Source organism: Barbatula barbatula (genome assembly GCF_947034865.1).
Source record: "Barbatula barbatula genome assembly, chromosome: 25".
NCBI lineage: Eukaryota > Metazoa > Chordata > Actinopteri > Cypriniformes > Nemacheilidae > Barbatula > Barbatula barbatula.
In genome coordinates, this window is record NC_136788.1 from 8,173,743 (window position 1) to 8,194,129 (window position 20,387).

Genomic DNA, 20,387 nt, shown 5'->3' on the forward strand with positions numbered 1-20,387 from the left:
TTCAATCTATAAATCCCTGCGTGCGTCCGTGCCGCTCAAGTTTGTGTGTGGCCTGACACTGGAGAGGATCAACATTGTGTGTGTCATACTCACCTCCATCTGTGGCAGAAGGAAACAGAATAACAGCGTTATAGAAGAGAGCTAAAGAGTGCCATCACACAAACGGCTCTATTAAACCTGCACAAATACAGCTCAATTGAGCTTCAATCTGGCCTGTTAGCTCTCAAACGGATATACTATTACTGGACCAACACAACTTTTTTTTTTAAATGCAAAAAGATGTTAACACTTGAAAATCTTTTTTAACCAAAATACCAAATAATAAATTAAAAAATTAAGAAGCAGGATGCAGATTTATAATAGTGTTATATATTTACTTTTATATTTTAAATAAGCTTTTCTTTTAAATAATTGTTTGTTTTTATGTAAAATTTAGTTCAAGATTTAGAAACTTTGTTATATGCTTTTATCATTTTACGCATGTTTATTTTTATAATTTTGGTGCTCAATTATTTGTAAGTTTTTCCAAAAATATTTTAGGTAAATTTTCTATTTCACTTTAATAAACAGAAAGGGTTTCAAAGTTTTAATCTTAGTAAACTAAAATAACTAAAATGCAAAGCAAACGAATTAGCAAATTCTAGTCAAACTGTGACTATTGCACTTTGAAGATTTATTTTAGATGCTTTTAGTCACAACACATTACAATTGTTATTTCATAGTTGTAACGGGTTTACTATTGCTCTAAAATGTAAAAAAATAAAGCCGGTAGTGTACATATTTTCACCATCTGGCAACTAAAATGCCAACTTTTCACTAAAAATGCAATGCTTTGCCAATAATGATAATCTTAAATAAAAATTTGTATTCATTTTGCCTTGTTGTTTTGCACTGTCGAGCTTGTGCAGAGGCTGCAGCTTTTGCCAGAGGGGAACTGGAATCCCCTGGTTAGGCCTGGTTTCCCTCTGAGGTTTTGGGTTCCTCGCCACCGTTTGCATACTGTTTTACACTGTTTGCCTGGCCGGGGGGCTGCTAGAATTTTAGAGTCTTATTTAATTAACACTGCATATAGGAATTTATACTGTGTCTGATATTTGACCTGTGTTTTGACTTGCATAACCTCATATGTTTTGCTTATAGTCAATGTTTTCTTGTACAGCTGCTTTGTAACAATGAAAATTGTAAAAAGTGCTATATAAATAAAGCTGACTTGACTTGACCAATAGAGCTACAGGAACACAAAAGCTCAGTTTAAGTAAAGTAAAACATTATGGTTCCTCAAACCAAAATGGTATACGGTTTCAGCTATGCATAAAATCACAGAGGAACCATGAATTTGGTTATTTTGGGGGAATTTTAGGAACCGATTTAAAAATCCTATCATGTGTCAACATTAAAGATCTTGATTGGCATCAAGTTTTATCCACTGGCCAAGAATTGTCTGTTCTGTTCTGCAGCACGTAACCGCATGTCCAACTTAAATCAGCTGAACAAATAAAAACAAGCTGTTCTGTTAGGTAGTACATGTGACTGATATGCAGATTACTGTGTTTTAATAAACTGATATGAAGTTTATTATAGTGAGAGATTACTAACACAATAACCTGTATCAGTTGTGTGTGTGCATGCGTGTGTTTGCTCACCTTTCATGGCCTCAGCAGTCTGAATGAGCTCTGTGACCGAGCTGGCCACTTTTTTGGACAGGGTGACCAGCTGCTGTTTCTGTTCGGCTGTTGGTTTCTGCAGGACCTGTATATAGTAAACACACACAGTTACGAGTGCACACGAAAGCTTTACTTTTACAAAAGTAAAAACTCTTACTCACGAGAAGAACGTGTTCCAGCAGGTCGATGTATCCGGTGGTGCACTCGATACCGTACAGAAAAGCTTTATTCCTCACATCCTTGCATACTTCTGGGTGGTACGCGGCTTGCTGATAAACACAGACACATTATTTAAGACACGTGACCTGCGTTACACAACATGCCTAATTCATATTACTAAATGAAGCCACTTTCATAGTGCTGTAATGTTAATGGTAATGCAGGAAACAATAAATCAAATTAGGGTTTTTTAAGAAAGGGAATGAGCAAACCAATGTAAGGTGTTGAGGTGCAGCACTTAAAAAAAGGAATGCTTTTTTCTTCTTTTGGCTTTATTAAATGAACCAGTCTGCTGCAGGAAATGCAGTACATCAGAATGACACAAGGTGGCGCCATTTGGGGCTCAAAAGTAGGACAGGTCTTGTTGACATGGAGAAGTATTCAGATGTACATAAGGAGCAGTTGTGCCAGCTTAACTAGCTGTGTGTGTGTATGTGTGTGTGTGTGGAAACACAGTGTTTATAAATGTGCAGTTGTTTATGCGGTTACAGTGGGTCAGCACGTGTTGTGTGTGTTTGTGCGTGTATAAGCACCTTGCAGGTGGTGAGCATGTCAGTGAGGGCTTTGCGACTCAGGTTGGCAGTGGATATCACATCCTCCTGCTGGGCAGAGTTGCCTGCTGCCACAGCTTTGGCCGTGGCTACGGTGATGCCCTTGGTCATGCGGATGAACTCTTCCGGGGTGGTGGATTTCTCCGGAACGTCCTTGGACTGGAAAACCTAGAACACGGGTGATGCAACAGTGAGTCAAAGCCAAACTTTGAGGCCATTTTATACATAGTCTACACATCTTAAAGGGATACTTCACCCTAAAATTTTCATGCAGTCATCATTTACTCACATTCGAGTTTCTCGAAGAACATTCCCTTTGTTCTGATGAACACGGAGAAAGATATTTGGAAGAATGCTTTAGTGCATTTTTATATTCTATTGTCTTGTAATTTATTGCATGTTGCCCTTCAAACATCTCTTCTTGAAATAAATGAACAAAATACAAATTTTATTGTACCAAGTACATAATGATCTTTTGGAATCTATATCTAGATAAAATGTGTTTATGTAATGCACAAATTTGGCATGGAATTTTGCCTTTTTTAACCCTTTCATGCTATTAAAAAGCCATTTCTTGCTTATGCATTGGTTTTAAGGGCATAGCTGCACATCAATCACTACAGAAGTGCATCATCTTATACATTGTTACATTCACTTTAAAGTGGTTAAAAAAGAGCAAAATGTGAATAAAAGGGGGATAAAATCATGTTTTCATACCCCGAGTGCAATAACAACATCCTGAGGTTTGTATAATTCATAAACAGGTAATACAGTGCATGTGTTAGTATAAGTCCCTTACCAACCTTTATGGGTTCAAACATGCAACCGTTTACACAGCATCCACTGTGCTGCATCATTTTAACATATAGACGGTTTCATCTATACAGCACTTTTGTGACACAAACAAGCAAAAGAAATCGAGAAGAACCGTTACTTGACTAAACTTGTCTCTCCAATATTTTAAATTTAGACTTTAGTTGTACCCTACGGTTTGTTTAAATGCGACCAAACTACAGGACCCATTCAACAAATTGTTTATTTAATACAATCATTATACATTAAAATAAAAATACAGATTAATATAAACATAAATGAAATCAAATATAAATAGTTATATTATTAGACACTAGCCAAACACAAACCGGAAGTTAACTGGGTGTCAGGCGCACGTCCGACGAAACGGTCTATTCTGCTTTCTGAATGTCCCAAGTTTCCTGATACTTATCTGATAACAGAAGCATTAAAGCCTTCAAACCAGCATAAAATCTCTTGCCTCCTCATCCCCTCATCTCAATCTGTCACACAGCCCCTGATAAGTGGAGACGCCAGTGAGAGGAGAACGAGGAGCAGGTGGAGAACGGGCGAATATTCACGCGGTATCCCCCTCTGTATTAGCGGTTCGTATCACAGATGGATGGGTTTTATTTTGGTTTGGGCTGATGCTAATTAGGCCGGACCTAATTGGTGCTAATTCAAGGCCAGACACACAGAGACCGTATTTGCATATCTTAATTAAGATCAAAATGAACATAACATCATTGACTTTTCCAATGTAAAGACTAGACTCAAGGGCTTGAGAGTCGAACACGTGTTTTGGAACAACTCCAGTACACACAAGTACTTATTTAAGAGGTGGGCGGCAATAAACACAGTCTGGGCTGATGTGACCCAGACAGGAACTGAACACCTACTGACCTGTCAATCAAACACAGAATTGCCTACCCTCCCCTTAAGATTCAATCACAGGAGATTCACTGCAGATGCATGTTACCACGAGGTGTTATTTAAAATCAGTCTCGTCTGTCCACTGCCAAACGGATCACACACAACACTGATAGAGCTAAAAATGTTTCGTACTGTAAGTTCCTGTTTGATGCACTCGATAGTGGCTTCCAATGCTCTTGTCCCACGAGTGGCCTCATCCTCCACTGCTTTCACAGTCTTCAGTAGAGACGTTACGTTCGTCACCATTACCTACAACACAAAAACAAATAAGAGAGGTCAGATTTTGCTTAGAAAAGCTGCTCCTGTTTTGGGTATGAGAGCTAAAATGACATAACTAAAGAATGTCAGCTGCATTGATATAATACAAACCACCCAACAAAACATTAGGGAGGGGGATTGAGATTATGTTTCATTTAACCCCTTTAAATGGGCATAACCATGTTTTTTTTGCAGGGGCCAATTAACTACAACGTTCTTTTTTATTCAACAGCTGCTTAGTTACTTATGTACTTTTACAATAACTTTATACTTCTCAACAATTAAAATGAAAACATTTTCAAAAACATTAGCTTAAAATAAACGATTCAAGATAATGCTAGTGTAAACATATACATTTCTTAGATTATTTGATCTGTTTAGCTTACTAAAATAATTTTTTACCAAAATTATGGTGGTCCAAAAACATTTTGTGAAAACTATCCCACCTAGAACAGTATGACTGATTTGCTTGGCAATTATATCCCAAAATATACCGGTGAAAATGGAGCAGTCGTGTGTGAGCTGTCAAATAATTGAGAGAGGTCCGTCTCCTAGGGTTTAGTTAAAAACCTCTCTCAAATCTAAACCAAAACATTAGCAAAGTCTCTCATGTTTTAATGGACTAAAGATGAAGTCTATATAAGGGATTGTAGCCTTACTTTAGGCAAACTTTCAAACATAAGAGGAACAAATGGGGAAAACCCAGGAAAACAAAAGGGGGTCTGACGCTAAACCCTTGGGGGTTACCAACACTACTTTAAAAACTAACTAAAAAAACAATGAATGGGAAACCCCAGAAGACCTCAAGAAAACATATGTTGGAGGAATGTTGAAAAAGGAAATCAGCGTGAAGGTCACAAGGGCGTCACAGACTGCATTAAGACTCATCCCTTGAATACGTTAAACAAAACATATCGTAGACATGGAGGTTAATCCCAAATGTTAAACAGAAAAAGTGAATGAAAAAGGATTAGGGAAAGATGGTAGTGCAAGATCCCTGTGTAGTAAACATCAAATTTCTGTTCTTACCGGCCTGAGGAACGTTCTCCTGCTTAATATGATAAACAGTGTGCAATGAGCCACACAGTAACTTCACAGAAAATCAGCAAGTGCTGTTTTAATTTTCTTTTAATTAGCTTTACAAAATGAATCATTCATGCTTTGCTAGATAATAATAATGTGGAATGGAGGGTAGATGGTAAAGAGAAAGGGAGGAAACCGTCCACACAGTGTACTCATACACAGCATGGTTTTGTCCCCTGCAGCGTGTCCATTGGGTCGTTAATACTAACACACACATGCATGCACGCACATACACACATGAAACACACACCACCGTAAGATAGTGCTTTAGTAATTTGTGGCCACACACAACGATGACAACCACTGAAGAATGAGATGACAGCACCCAGCCAAGAAAATGATAGACTGGGCCAGCTGTTAGCTAGACACGCACACACACATACACATCATGATAGCCATAGGCATAAGATATGGTCATTACTAAGCTGCATAATGCCTTACTAATAAACAGGAAAACACAGACACGCACACAGTACCTTAGCGGCACTCTTCAGCTGGTACATAGACGGGTCGTCCGCTGCTTTGCCTGCGGCACATTTGGTGGAGCTAATCAGCTCTGCCAAAGCTTTGGCAACGTCTCTGACTGCATTTATCAGAACCACCTGAGAGAGAGAGAGAGAGAGAGAGAGGAAGTCTTTATCTGAGCCACCTTTATCTGACACTCCATCCCATAATGCATTGCACTCCTCCAGGGGCGTCACAGAGAAAGAAGGGAGTCTTTATCTGTACCAGCTACAGTCACGACACAAATGCCATCGGCTTTTACACAAAGCGAGTCAGAGCATGCACGCTTTCCACCTGAGCAACTAATGATCTGTGTCTAAATAGGATCCATTTATTTTGAGAAAACTGCACATGAAAGATTTCATGAACATCACAGCACGCACCTGTGTCTCCGGGTCCTCTGAGCCCATGCTCGTGGCGCCCAGCTTGACCACGTCTGTGAGCTGCGTGATGGTCTTGGCAGACGACTGGGCCGCCTGGGCGAGTTTGTCCTGGCTCGAAGCAGCACCAGACACGAGCAGCTTGGTGTCCTCAACCAGAGCTTTTGCAGTTTTCAATATGTTCTCCCTGAAGCGAGAAACCAAAGAATGCACTGGGGTTTTTAGAAACTTCTACTACACAGGAAACAAACAATCAAGACAAAACTTAATCTTGACATTGTTGCACATGTCTCTGATTTACTCAAAGAAAGTGTAAAGTTTGGATTCAAGTTAGAGATTAGAGTTGGCTGGTCTGCAGATTTGGGGCAGTTGGAGTGAGATGCCATTAAATTACATATAGGCCGCTTCTCAATACGTGTTCTTCAGCGGTCTTGTGTCCTTGTGTTCTCGCTCTACGTCATCAAGAACCGTCAAAGTCCGTTCCATTACTCAAGAAAAGAGAACGCATGAAAGTACCCTGATTTGTTCTTGATGTCAAGGATGCATCGGAAGCAGCCTTGCACACATACAGTGTCAGCTTGAAGTCCCAGAAGTCACTGGGGCATGTCCATCCAAGTTCGTTCTTCCAAGGCTGCCTCCCAAGACCCGTCTCCACGAGAACACAAGTCCGTTCTTTGCGTTCTTAGAATTGAGAAACGGCCATTGTGTCCAAGCGCTTATATTTAGTTTTTTACCCTCCAACTAGTCAGATAACATCAAACATGTTGAATTTATAGATTTTACGCTTTGTAGAAAATCTTGTAGTTTATGATGCTCCACAACTCAAATATGAATTCATACGCTGACCTTCTCTGCAAAACATGTCTCGGCAAGAAAGTGAGACTTAACTGACTGTCCAATGGCCAGGCTTCCAACGATCCATTTAATTTTCAAAGAACAAAAGTCATTTCACTTGAATACATGTCACAAAAAAAAGCACTATACCAACTTGTTTCACGGTGACGTCAATATCTGTTTAGACTTTAAAAGTTGTGTCATCTCGCATTCTGTTGTGTCTCACCTGTGGTCAGCGAAGGACTCTTCATTCTCAGCATTGAGCGTGCCAGCCGAAGCAAACATGATGGTTGTGTCCAGATCAGCGATGATGCCGGAAACAGAACTGGCAGCAGTTATGCAGGCCTGAGTTCCTTTATTACCGGCCTGCAGGGCTGATAACACCATGGACACCTGGAGGAAAGAATCACACTTCATTATAAACTCCATAGGTAGCATCTGGACGACCTTCAAAACCTTTAGGAGCTTCTTGCGTGATGATAATAAAATGAATAATGTTTAGACAGAAACACACTTCAAATAACTTTGTATTTTTTGTGCCTTTACAGAAACAGCTACATTAATGGTATGCACTTAATAAAATATATTTTTATGACCCATTTAATACGTATTCACTTTACCTCTTTTTGTAATATATTTTGTACAATATCATTGTAAATCATAGTTTTTGGGGCTTGGTAAACCATTTCATTTGGGACACTAAGCAACTGCTTGAAAGGCAAAGAGAAGACCCTAGCAGCCACTTTTCTCAAGACCACTTCAAACACATAGCAACCACCTGAAATACCCTAGCAACTGCACATAAATGCTAAAAAGATCACAGACACCATTAAAACTACACAATAATGATACACATTCACCCACAACACGTATAGAGGCTCTTATATTTCTTCAGAACATGTCAATTATTTTACATTAATCCAAATCAAAATCAAAAGTTCACTCTTAAACTGTTTACTCTTAAATACCGGTTTTCACGAGGGTTAATAAATACATACATTTTTTTAGGTCAACTCTCCCAACATAAAAGTGATCCATGATCTATATAAAAAACAACTTCTACCATCCCCAACACCATAGAGAGACAACGGACTGCTTCAGAAAAAAATATTACAGTGTCATAATCCCCAGCAGTTAAATGCCATTAGGGATGCGTTTAAACACAAAGGTCCCATTAGAGAAATGAGTCTGTGTTGAGGTTACAATATACAGTCGGGCTGGTGGGGGACCTGGACACATTTAAACTGAGCTCATTTCTAGCAGTGAGAGGCAACAGCACGACCACAGCAGGGACAGAACAAACTCCAGCTATTGAGATGTAATCAAAGACAAAGAACATCATGCTGAATATAATTCACTGCATATGATGTCACAAGCAACAGGGATTTACTGTTATCATTCCAGAACGGTATAAAAATGGCAGTAGATACGGAATGCGCTTTTCACCGCAACTGAAACAAGGCAGTCGGCTCTCGTAGCTTCTTCCACAGGCTTGAGATGTCAATGGCAGGTAAATCATTTGCACAACTTTCTGCGAAAGTACAGTTTTTATCATGGCTTTCACTGATGTTAAACTGTAAACATTGAAGGTTAAAATCGTTTGATGTCAATGTGAGCTGGATTTGCCATCAAAAGTCGGTTTGCAGTACAAAAATCAAACATTCTTAAATCAAAGTATGTTTTTTCACAAGCAAAATGACCTAAGACATCAGGCCTTGTTTCTAAAACCAGATAGTACAGGTATGTCTGTTAAAGATATGGAATACATCTACTCTGTAAAAACATCTGATAAATGTCGTAAAAAGACAGTTTAACATTCCTTCTAAATCATTGACGTTTCACAGACATCTATAAGACAACTGACAGGAGACATATGAGAAGAAAAATATTGAAGAAGATCGAACTTAAAACCTTAAATAAATCTTGCAGACATCAAATAGACATCTCGTGTGTGATCAGTGTGTTTGTGCTTAAAACAAGCAAAAATAAACTTCAATTAAGTTCGACCTCTTTATAAAGTACTTACGTTTATGTTTCTCAGTCCAGTGGCAGATATTTTGGCTTGTTTTATGCATAAATGTACTTCATTTTTTTTTAAAGATATTTGCACTAGAAAAAAGAACTAAGTATTTTTTTTCCGCAGTGTGGATTTGTTAAGGTTGAATGTCAAAATGAACACTATACAAAAAGGTGACAAACTGGATTTTAGTAATAACTACATTATTACAGTTAATAAAGAAATGTCAGTGCTTTGTCATGCCAAAATGTGCCGTGCCTAAATTAATGGTTTGCATTTAATAAACAATCTTTTTATGAAACATTTAATACGTATTTTAGTAGAATATCATTGTATTTTGGGGCTTGGTAAACCATTTGATTTGGGCCCCTAAGCAACTGCTTGAAAGGCAAAGAGAAGACCCTAGCAGCCACCTTTCTCAAGACCACTTCAAACACATAGCAACCACCTGAAATACCCTAGCAACCGCACATAAATGCTAAAAAGATCACAGACACCATTAAACCTACACAATATTGATACACATTCACTAACAACACGTATAGAGGCTCTTATATTTCTTCAGAACATATAACGGCCCAAAATAAAAATTATTTCATAACTTTTTTCACCTTCATATTATTTCATATGACTATTTCAAACCTGTACGACTTGTAGGTGTGGTTGGTTGCCGGGGTGAAGTTTGCATGCAGTCGCTGGGATGTCTTGGGTGGTTGCTTATCGGATGTCAAAAAAGTCATAAGAGCCCCCACCCCAAGTTCCTAAACACCGCTCCTTTTTGCTTATTTATCATCCGTAGCCGAAATCAGTCACTTTGAAACTTGACATCACACCTATTCTCAATATGCGTAATAAAATAAAGCCACATATGAGCCACGTGCAGAAATTGTAAAATTTTAAAAATTTCTTTCAATTACTATCATTAAAGGTCCGACACAACCTCAAACACAACAAAATCACCCAGACACCAGTCGTACCTTTTCAGTGACGGCACGGGCGCATTCGATCAGCTCTCTCTTGGTGAAGCTATCTGTCGGGCTGATCTGAAGAGCTCCAGCTTTCTGCACCAGGTAGATACATCCGTGGCCCAACTCCTGAACCCTGGATTTGATCTGGGATCCCACCTGGAAACATGGCCACGTTACAGCTCCTATATCGAAACCTCGCATAAAAAGTTAAGCCATACCGAGATCTGTATTCAAGTCTAATTTCATGAATGCATGTGCGTTCAGCGGCTGCCTGTAAAAGGCACTGCATCCGTTCAACAAAGCGCTGTGCGATAATTAAGAAGTGATTGTGATGGCCTTTGAGGGGGTCCGCTGTATGTTCATTACCTGACACACAGATCCACGGGTGGGCGGCTCTTCATTATGAATATCACAACAGGCTTTTAGGGCTTGTGGGGGCGCGCGGTTGCTACGGCAACGGCGGCTGCTAACAGTGTGCGGAACAAGTAGCGAGGACAGCTAGCGAGTAATTTCTTTTCTAACATGGATGATGACAAAGATCAAAGGTGTGAAATGTGTTGGCTGGTGTTTATGGTTTGCTTATGGCCTTAAAGTCGAAGTGTGTATGTTTGCTTTAGCTTAAACACATGTTTTTCATTCATTTTTATGGCTGTCGTTAGCTATAATCTAAAATGGTGTGAATGAGTCTATTGCATTTACGATTAACAACCCAAAAAAATATAAGGATAAAGGAACAGTTCATCCACAAATGATGGCAGTACCCATTGGGGTTTGCTGTGGTCAAAGATGCAGCCGTGCCTTTAACAAAATGATTAATCATGACACATAATCGGGCAAAAAATAAATACGAAACGAAAATAAAATGTTAAATAAGTTGCCTATATTAACAAAACTAGTGATCACGGCACACACTGTGCAAAAAACTAATAAATACGAAACGAATAAGAAAGGGGATACAAAACAAAAAGATGTACAAGGATTGTAATCGGTTTGCGGGTGGGCACCTTGCATCACTGGTGACACAGACATCGCAACAAGCCTAGTTTAAAATGATTTCTTGGATAAACTATCCCTTAAATCGCAGAAATGTCCCTTTACATCTTAAATATGTGTGCCGTTTATAGCATCTGGGTTTTAAAAAACAGCATGTTCATCTCAGATCACTGGTCTGTGGGATGTAGTCTCACAACGCTGAATTGATCCTCACCTCCTCCAGCTCGGCGGTGGCGGCTGCCAGACGGCCTTGCTGTGCCAGCTGGCTGTAATCCACAGTCACCTGAGACGCAAGACCACCCAGCTCTTCTGGACATGTCACAGACTTCGTCATCTGGGGTCACATATCAAAACACATGACAGTTTGAGAATGATAAGCTATACAACTAATGCGATCAAGTGTCAGTAAAAGCATTTTTTTACAAACCACAATAAAACATAAATTATATTCTTTTATGTAAAACGTTTTATTTTATAATCAGTATAATATCAATAAAATAATTAAAAAGCATATATAATAAATTAAAGAATGTTATGTTATAATGCAATTTATAAGACAAAATTTTTCTTGACACAAACAAAAATAATATTTGTCATATTTACGGCTTGATGACCAGTCAAACCCCTGACAGGATGATAAGCACAGCATTCATCTCCGCACATTTATCCAACAAGTGTCAGACAGGAAGCGAGGCTCTTTTGAAAAGCACCCAGAGAGGAAGTGTCTGAGAGGTGCTCACCATTTCCTGTGCGGTTATAGCGATAGCTTTCGAAAACTTCACCATGGTGGTCTGGTAATCCACAAAAGTGCCGTCAGGCTCTGGCGGCGTTCCTTCATCCATCTGTGAAGCCAAGAGATCCAGATAAAAATGACAAACTGCTGGAGTGAGTCCTAATACAAGCTTCCAACAGAAAACACATGAGGATGGATTTGCTATCAGCTGTATTGTCTCCAGTGACAGAATAATTAAAGACTGCATGAATCCAGTGCTGATGAATAGAGATGTTGTGTGAAGTCGGTCTAATAATGAGATTTACAGACAGCTGGAGTGTGTGACCCTCGTTTATATGACTGGCAGATTGAGGTTTTGAAAAATAAAGTATACTATTCATTTCCTTTATATAAACTAAATTCTCAATTTGGCACTTTATTTATAGGAAACGTGGATATGGATTTGCTGCGAGCCAATTTTTTCTTGTGTCAGTTGAGTTAAGTTCATAAATCTTCATTTATATTTCTTGAGTTCATAATTCTTGATTTAAGTTCAGTGCGTTTTTTCCAAATAAGATTATTATTGTCTGAGGTTTTTTTCTCCTCCAATGGAGTTTTGGGTTCCTCGCCACCGTTTGCATACTGTTTTACACTATTTGACTGGCCGGGGGGCTGCTAGAATTTGATTATCTTATATAATAACACTGCATATAGGAATTTATTGTGTGTCTGATATTTGACCTGTGTTTTGACTTCCATAACCTTTTATGTTTTACTTATAGTCAATGTTTTCTTGTACAGCTGCTTTGTAACAATGAAAATTGTAAAAAGCGCTATATAAATAAAGCTGAATTGACTTTATTAATATTCATGTTATAATCAGGGTCGATATATCCTGTCAATCAAAAGAGGACGGGAAAATGCAACAAATGTGTGCTCTGTATATAGAAAATGTTAAGAAACATCACCAGTTTGATGTTCAATATTTCTAGTCATTATATTCATTAATAACATATTAACATATACTGTATCAGTGCATCTCGAAAAAATATTACATTACAAATGACATTATCAGCATAACACATTTGAATTTTAAAATATGCATTGATTTCATAATGTCTCAGTATTTTCTTTTTTATTTAAAGACGCCATGCGCTCAAGCTGCCATGAACTCCACACAGTTACTGCAAAACTTGATCATCTAGAGCATGATTTTAAAAGAGCATCTCATGCTTCACAGCATCTTACGTCCTTTAACAGAAGCAAAGACATTCTGAACTGTTGGGTTAACAAGACGTTTAGTGCCCAAAATACATTCACATTAAATCAGTGACCTATACATCATGCATCCTAAACATTTCTTATTCATTGAAAATCGGCAATGAAAAACCCATTTCGGTCATTTTGGATGTAGTTGTATAAAGCCACTGACCCGTCCGATGGCCTCAGCGATGGATTCCACCATGCCGCCCACCATCCCCCCCTCACTCGCTGCCTCATTCAGAGTCACCATGATGTCATCAACCGCCTCTTTCATCAGCTGGGCCGCCTCAGCTATGGCATCATGGGTGTGATTAGCCTGCAAGATGACGGCCATGTCATGTCATTGATATGGCACACATCCAAACCCAACGGTTAACCAACACACATAAACATTACATTGCATCATACCTTAGGATTTCCACCGCCCTCTTTGGCAGCATAGAGCATCTGTAGAGCCGATTCAAACAGGGTCTTGGTCTGATCTAATATGTTCATCTGTTGCTGATGGTCGGCGTGTTTAGACGCCAGGCCCACCGATGCCACGATAACCGGCTCGAAGTAGCCCGCCAACTGAGTCACCTGGAAAGGAGGATTGTGTGTTATATTCGGCACATATAAATCAACCGAAATTAGCGAGTCTTGCACTCATGTTCCTGTCGCTCAGTTTTTTTTAAGGTGTGATCCATAGCCATCATAAATGACTGCAACACTCATTTGGATTGATAGTGCTCTCATATGGTAATTCGTTCATTAAGGTAATTTGAGGGATTTGAGTGGCACTGTTTCAGCAATAATGAATCCTAAGTGCGGTGCAGAAGCAGCATTAAATCTATCTAGAGAAATTTTGAAGCTACGACTCCGTTTTTACCTTGTGTCCGAGTTGAGCAGCTTCTCCTCGTGCCGCAGTAGAGATAGGGTCAATGAGGTGACCGATCTCCTGTACAGCAGAGGTCAGCTGCTCCTGCAAAGCCTGATGGGAAACGGTATCATCAAAAATGTACGTGAATACAAATACTGACACTATCATTCATTTATAGCACGTGTGATGCTGTAACCCGTTTCATAGGTGAAAAGGATAGCCAATAATACAGAGATCATTTACATATAGCTCTTAAAGGAACAGTTCAACCATTAATTTAAATTCGTTTTTTCAAACCTCTATGCATTTCTTTGTTCTGTTCAACACAAAAGATACTTTGAAGAATGTGAACACCATTATCTACCATAGTTCTGGGTCATTATTGACTACCATAGTAGCAAAGGAAAACTACGGTTTCGTTATAAATTTAACAGTTTGTCTTCCAAATATCATTTTTTGTGTTTAGCAGAACAACACAATTTATACAGGTGAACTTTGGAACAACTTGAGGGTGAGTAAATGATGACAGAAATGTCATTTTTTGGGTAATCGATCCCTTTAAAGGCGCTGAAGCAAAAACAGCTTTTTAAAACCCAATAATGTGTTAGGATAAAGTGATTTCTTTGTTACCTCCAGTGAGATGTCGTCTCTGCGGGGCAAACTTTGACCTACAGCGGCAAGGGACACCTGCTCAATGTCCCTGATGCTCTTGTTGATGCAGTCTATGGACTGGTCACATTCTCGTTGCCCAGGGGCCTTGTCCCTATGACAACCGAGCAGGAGAGATTGCGTCAGAGATGCCCGACATATTTTTCTGCTAGGACTTAATTTAATTACATTCCTCCACTCGATCTGGATATTGTACATTACAGTATCATAAAAAGGCAGATTAAGTGCAATCTTAGGTAGGCTGGATGACCTCCAGTTTTGATTGGATGTAGCGGGAGGGCAATGTTAGTCAAGGGCAGTCAAGTGGGCAATGATCCCGGTTACTGCTTCTGTTAGAGCGCTGATCTCAGATCAGATTCAGCGTACGCTCTGTAAGCATACGCATGGATGAGTATCTGATCTGTGTTCGGTCCTTGTCATGCTACATTAATCTACCCGGGCGCTCTCTGCGAGGTTGGAAACCCATTAAGAGTCGCTTACGATCGTAATATACAATCCAGCGAAATCGCACGCCGCCTGTTATCCAGCTGTTATTATTTACAGTGAAAAGAGCTTTTGGATTGTTTTATGATTTTCTGAAACAGGTGGTCATGCACATCACAGTCAATATAATGGAACATTCAGTGGCAATTAAATGAAGTCATTTAAATACAAACTAAGTAGCCAATTTATTTTTTTGTTGGAAATGTTTGCTTTGCTTTTACAATGCCAGAGGATGTTATGCGGTTGTCACAGTGATGCAGTGGTTGCTACGGCATTGCTTTTGAGGTTTCTAGGGCATTGCTTTTGTGGTTGCTAGGGTGTTCTGGGTGGTTGCTAATTGGTCCATGTCAGAAGAGACCACCATCAGGTATCTGAAATGATCTTATTTTATTCCTTCAATGCAAGTCTGTGAGCTAGGAGAGTTACAAAAAGTACTCCTTTTGCATTACCGAGAATATCTACAGACCTGATGGATGTGATGAGGCCCTTAATGGAGTCTGACACAGTGCGGGAGTGGCCTGCCAGGATGGACCATGTGGGTGGGTCTTTGGGGTTGATGATGAGGGAGCGGGCGGTCTCTAACAGGTGGGTTGAGCTGTCCAGCATTGAACGAGCAGAACGTAGAATCGGCTCCTGCGCTGCTGAACCCTGAATAAATGGTTTAAGAAAAAACAGACACACATTTTATCTTGCCTGTAAAGCCTTTATCATCTTCTGTTAGGTTTTTAGTGTGAGCTGTGCTTGTGTACATGTCTGTCAATGTTTTAATGTTAGGTTAGAAAAAACATAACTTTAAAAGTGTTTATAGCTTATGTAAAAACTCATTCATTCGAAACAGTACAGAAAAACAGAAAAAAGGGACTGCGCTTCGCGTGTGCTAAACATAGGAAACATCTCATCCACATTCATTGACCTATTGTGCTTTCTGTGAAAAGGCAGATAAGAGACAATTCAGTGTCACACAACTGAGAGAGAGCACTTTTATTCGCCATTACAGGGCAATACTTTGGAAAAACTGAAAGTACATTTTAACGCACTTGATAAAAATAACAATACACTTAGTGCACATAAAACTAAAAAGTTATTTCTCCTTTTGTTTTTTCTTTTAATGAAATTATAAAATAGTAAATGTGAATTATGTAATTTATAAGTATAAATATATAATAAAGAAATATAAATAATGAATACACCCTAAAACAAACCGTAACGCTTGGTAGTTCTGTTACAAGGTTATTTAAGATTTGAATGATCATTTTTGGCCTAATAAATATCTTCAATTTAATAATATTTTAGACCTTAATAGAACCAATTCACTAGCAAAACCAATTAAAGTGTTCATTTGCTAAGGTTAAAAAAATCATGTTTATTTTTAACTTATTTGTATTAATTTATATCAATCAAACTGCAGTTAGTTTGTTAGGATTAAGTAATAATAACAAAATTAATAGGGCTAACCAAAACAATAAAAACATGATAACACCAAAAAACTGTTATTTGTTTTTGCAAATAAACTCTTCAAATATACAGTCTACAGTCATATAAGTTTGCACGCACACAGTGAGTAACATGTGGTATATTTGGATATTCAGCACATCATCACCTCATGGCTTATCTGTGCAGGAATGCTTGCAAACTCCGGGTTGGAGGCAAAGGTGGAGAGATTATCTACGGCTTCAATCAGCGGCGTCGTGGCCACTCGGCACCTTTCACGGTTCTCATCTGAGAAATCTCCATCTAAAGCCTGAGAAAAACAAAATATAGAGGACTTACGGTTAAAATCTTTAACCCACAACAGAAAATATGCAATATTGGGTGACTAAGAGCTTGCCACGCAAGCTCACGTCTGTCATGCTAATGCAGACAATTCAATCAATTCTCAAATACTCCTCAAATGACTTTTTGGTTATTATTATAATTATGATTATCATTATTATTGGCTATTACCTTTATAGTTTTGACAAGGTTAGCCGTGGTATTGGCAACCTCTTTAGCTGACTGCACAAAATGTCTTCTGGCTACCGGATTGGCTGTTTTGGAAGACGCCAGACGGCAGGCGTTGCAAAGTGCCGAGGTGTGTTTTGCAACAATGGTAGCTGCTGACAGAACCTACATTATAAAGAAATGTTAATTGGTCTTTAGGCTCTTGTTGAATGACAGTACAAGAATCAATTAGAAAATGACCAGAAATGGAATAAAGGGATGCAGAACTGAAGAGTCAAGTTCATAAAAAAGATAACATCTCCACCTGTGAGGGGCTGCTGGCTGGGTCAACCAGGTTCTGGCAGGCCATCTGAATCGCCTGATTGGCTCTAGCAAACTGGATGGGATCGACCAATCCCTGATGGCCGGACTGGCTATTGGGGTCTGAGACGCCAACTAAATAGGAGGCCTAAGAGAGACCGAAAACTCATAACATCACGGATAAACCTGCTCGCAACAAATGTGATTTTGTTTCAAGACACAGCGTTGCATGTGCATTGTGGGTGTAGAATCAGACAGAACCGGGCTAAAAGCTCACCTGTCCCGCGGCCTCAGTCAACCCACACAGTGCTTTTGAAGCCACGCCCACGCAATCCCCGAACGCTGGCACGTTTCCAGTCTTACAATGCTGCGAGATTCCAGCCATAGCTTCCCCGAGAACCTGCTCGGCAAACAGCGGAGACACGTCAGACCTTTAAAACCGACGTGTTTTTCTTAAAGTCCCAGTGAAATAAAAAATGTGGGTCATTCTCTTTTAAAAATCTCTTTGTAAGTCGCTTTGGATAAATGCGTCGGCTAAATGACTAAATGTAAATGTAAAGTTTGTGTGGTTTCATTAACTGTAGTTGAAATTTGAAAAGGCACTTCCTTCCCGTAATGACTATCCATCTTAAATGACGTATGTTAGCCGGCTTGGGCGGAGCATCCGTTAAATCCTCCCCATCATCTGTCAGTCTGCTCTGATGTCCATTTCAAAATGCAACAGCTGTTTTACATCCAATCAAATCTCAGAGAAAGCCCACTCTCATTAAAAATTTGATTTCACCCGGAAATGCGTCAAATACAGAAGTAAAAACGATAAAAACCTTCGGTTCACAGGGACTTTAAAAATTTGGGGAATAAATTCCTTACCTTGGAATTCTCCATTACACTTTCAATGCAGTCGAAGTAGGAGAGATCGCTGACTGGCTCATTGGGATTGTCCAGCATTCCTCGAACAGCCTGTGTGTATTTGGAGGAGAGATAAGATACACTAGGACTTTTAAAACAGTCTGAAGATTCTTTTAAAACAACATGAAGAGGAATTTCAAGGTTCATAAATTCAATACAATAGGTTTTATCACAAGCCTTGTTAAAGTTAGTAGGGCAAATAAACAACTAAAAAACAAACTCTCCTTGAGGACAGAGTGTGTACGGTGTGTGCGTACCTCTAGTTCTCTGAGAGCATTGTCACACTCTTTTTGTCCTGGTGCCTGCTGGGTACACAGTGTGATGAGCTGATTAATGCTCTCTGTCACTGCTCTGAAACACAAGAAACACAGAAAATCAGAGATGCCAACCTGTACCAACGTCTGGCAAACACATCAGCGTCAGACAAAACTAGGTTTTATTTCAGTCAAATGAGCCCAGATGTATGAGTCTTCTCTCTCCGTCATTAAAGGACAAATAAATCCATCTTACCCCAAACCATCAGGAACAGGTGCCATACCTGAAGGGATTCAAGCAGCGCACACACAGGTGGGTTTTGCTTTACACATGTTTGGTATCTTCGTGGGGAGAGATTTTTCATACTAACCGAATAGTATTTCTATCTCCTACCCTTAACCACACCTCTTATCAAACACTCTAACATCTTTTGGGTGTTTTTACTTTTTGAAATAAGCAATTTAGCCAGTTTGCAGTCTATATTCAAAATATTGGAGAGACAAGTTTAGCCAAGTATCGGTTCTTCTCGGTTTCTTTTGCTTGTTTTCAGAAATAATCTATTTGTTTGTGAATGTGTACTGGAAGTTCAGTTGGGTTCAAAAAAGTGTGCAGAGCAATAAAGTTTGTTTAAGTTGTTGAGATGAACCCGTCTATAAACTGTTTCTTTTTTATTTCTCAAATTTGTATTGGTTTGTGTTTTATGGGTATTTTAATTTATGTCCTTGTGTAAAGCCGCTTTGCCAAAGAATAAACTGTGAAAAGCACTTTACAAATAAATGTTTTTTTGAACAGACTTATTTAAATAATTAACATTTTACTTATTTATATACACGTAATTTTTAATGAGTTATGTGGGACCTTGGACCTTACCCGATATTTCAAGTTTTTTGTCAGCAAAAACCATGTGACAAAAGCTTGCATTTCATGGTGCAGGTAACATAGAAAAAGTAAAAAAATAAATATATGTATACAATAACATTGTAGACATTGTAACTATGTGGGATGAAAACCTATAAATTTGCACTTCATAAACATTGAAAATATACACCCACACTTGCTCAGAAACAAACATATCGCTGCGTCCTCCTGAAACCTTGTATTTCCATATTTCGTGATTTTTATTTTTTCAAAAAATAATAATAATTATTACTATTATTAAACTTTTATGTTTGTCACTGTGTTTTGCAAATATCTAACCAATAAAAACTATTTATTAATTTTAAAATGACAGTGTTTTTTCCATCTCCTGAAAACTGTGAATTTGGACATCTGAGGTTTACGAAGGACAACAACGATTTATATTTTCACACATATAATTCAAAACATTAAGCTGAATAGAAAATGACGGCTCAACTCTCCTCAGACCGACGTCTGAATGTTATTCCTACCGTGCTGCAGCTGCGAGGAGATTCTTGGCGTTTGCGGCTCCTGGATCTACAGAAAGGGACTTGGCAGCCAACAGCAGTTTACTGGATGCCATGGAGATGTTCTTCAGGTTGCCAATTACATGGATCTGGTCGTCTTTTGACTGTGAAAAAATAACATGCAAGCTAAGACAAAAGTGAAATGAATGAAAATAATGAATCTATTAGGTCTTTAAAGCGACAATCCGTTTCTTATTTTTAAACAGAAAACGGGTATTGAGCAAATATGTGCTCAAATCTGTCTTTACTATAAGCTAACTGTTGCCGATTGAGTTAAGATTTACTATTTGAGCTGTCTGGTCTGATTTCGTGGGAAATTTCCAACACACTTTAGATAAGCAACCTGCAATTTTACGTTTCAAACAAAGATGGCAAT

The 20,387-nt window shown here is 38.9% G+C and overlaps 1 protein-coding gene across 1 annotated transcript in view; it reads right to left on the bottom strand.

Moving 5' to 3' along the window:
• The window catches only part of tln2b (talin 2b), a gene marked incomplete at its 5' end in the record, with an annotated part of 63,985 nt that overhangs the window by 10,187 nt on the left and 33,411 nt on the right, over positions 1 to 20,387 (bottom strand). Inside the window, 22 exons of the mRNA XM_079449665.1 lie at positions 1,644 to 1,749; positions 1,826 to 1,933; positions 2,417 to 2,602; positions 4,292 to 4,408; positions 5,977 to 6,102; positions 6,388 to 6,571; positions 7,445 to 7,611; positions 10,213 to 10,359; positions 11,411 to 11,530; positions 11,937 to 12,038; positions 13,341 to 13,487; positions 13,580 to 13,750; positions 14,040 to 14,141; positions 14,661 to 14,793; positions 15,649 to 15,830; positions 16,783 to 16,923; positions 17,127 to 17,288; positions 17,428 to 17,571; positions 17,701 to 17,823; positions 18,294 to 18,383; positions 18,590 to 18,683; positions 19,976 to 20,115. Of these exons, the coding sequence (XP_079305791.1) occupies positions 1,644 to 1,749; positions 1,826 to 1,933; positions 2,417 to 2,602; positions 4,292 to 4,408; positions 5,977 to 6,102; positions 6,388 to 6,571; positions 7,445 to 7,611; positions 10,213 to 10,359; positions 11,411 to 11,530; positions 11,937 to 12,038; positions 13,341 to 13,487; positions 13,580 to 13,750; positions 14,040 to 14,141; positions 14,661 to 14,793; positions 15,649 to 15,830; positions 16,783 to 16,923; positions 17,127 to 17,288; positions 17,428 to 17,571; positions 17,701 to 17,823; positions 18,294 to 18,383; positions 18,590 to 18,683; positions 19,976 to 20,115 (2,992 nt within the window). The remainder of the gene's footprint in view (positions 1 to 1,643; positions 1,750 to 1,825; positions 1,934 to 2,416; positions 2,603 to 4,291; positions 4,409 to 5,976; positions 6,103 to 6,387; positions 6,572 to 7,444; positions 7,612 to 10,212; positions 10,360 to 11,410; positions 11,531 to 11,936; positions 12,039 to 13,340; positions 13,488 to 13,579; positions 13,751 to 14,039; positions 14,142 to 14,660; positions 14,794 to 15,648; positions 15,831 to 16,782; positions 16,924 to 17,126; positions 17,289 to 17,427; positions 17,572 to 17,700; positions 17,824 to 18,293; positions 18,384 to 18,589; positions 18,684 to 19,975; positions 20,116 to 20,387) is intronic.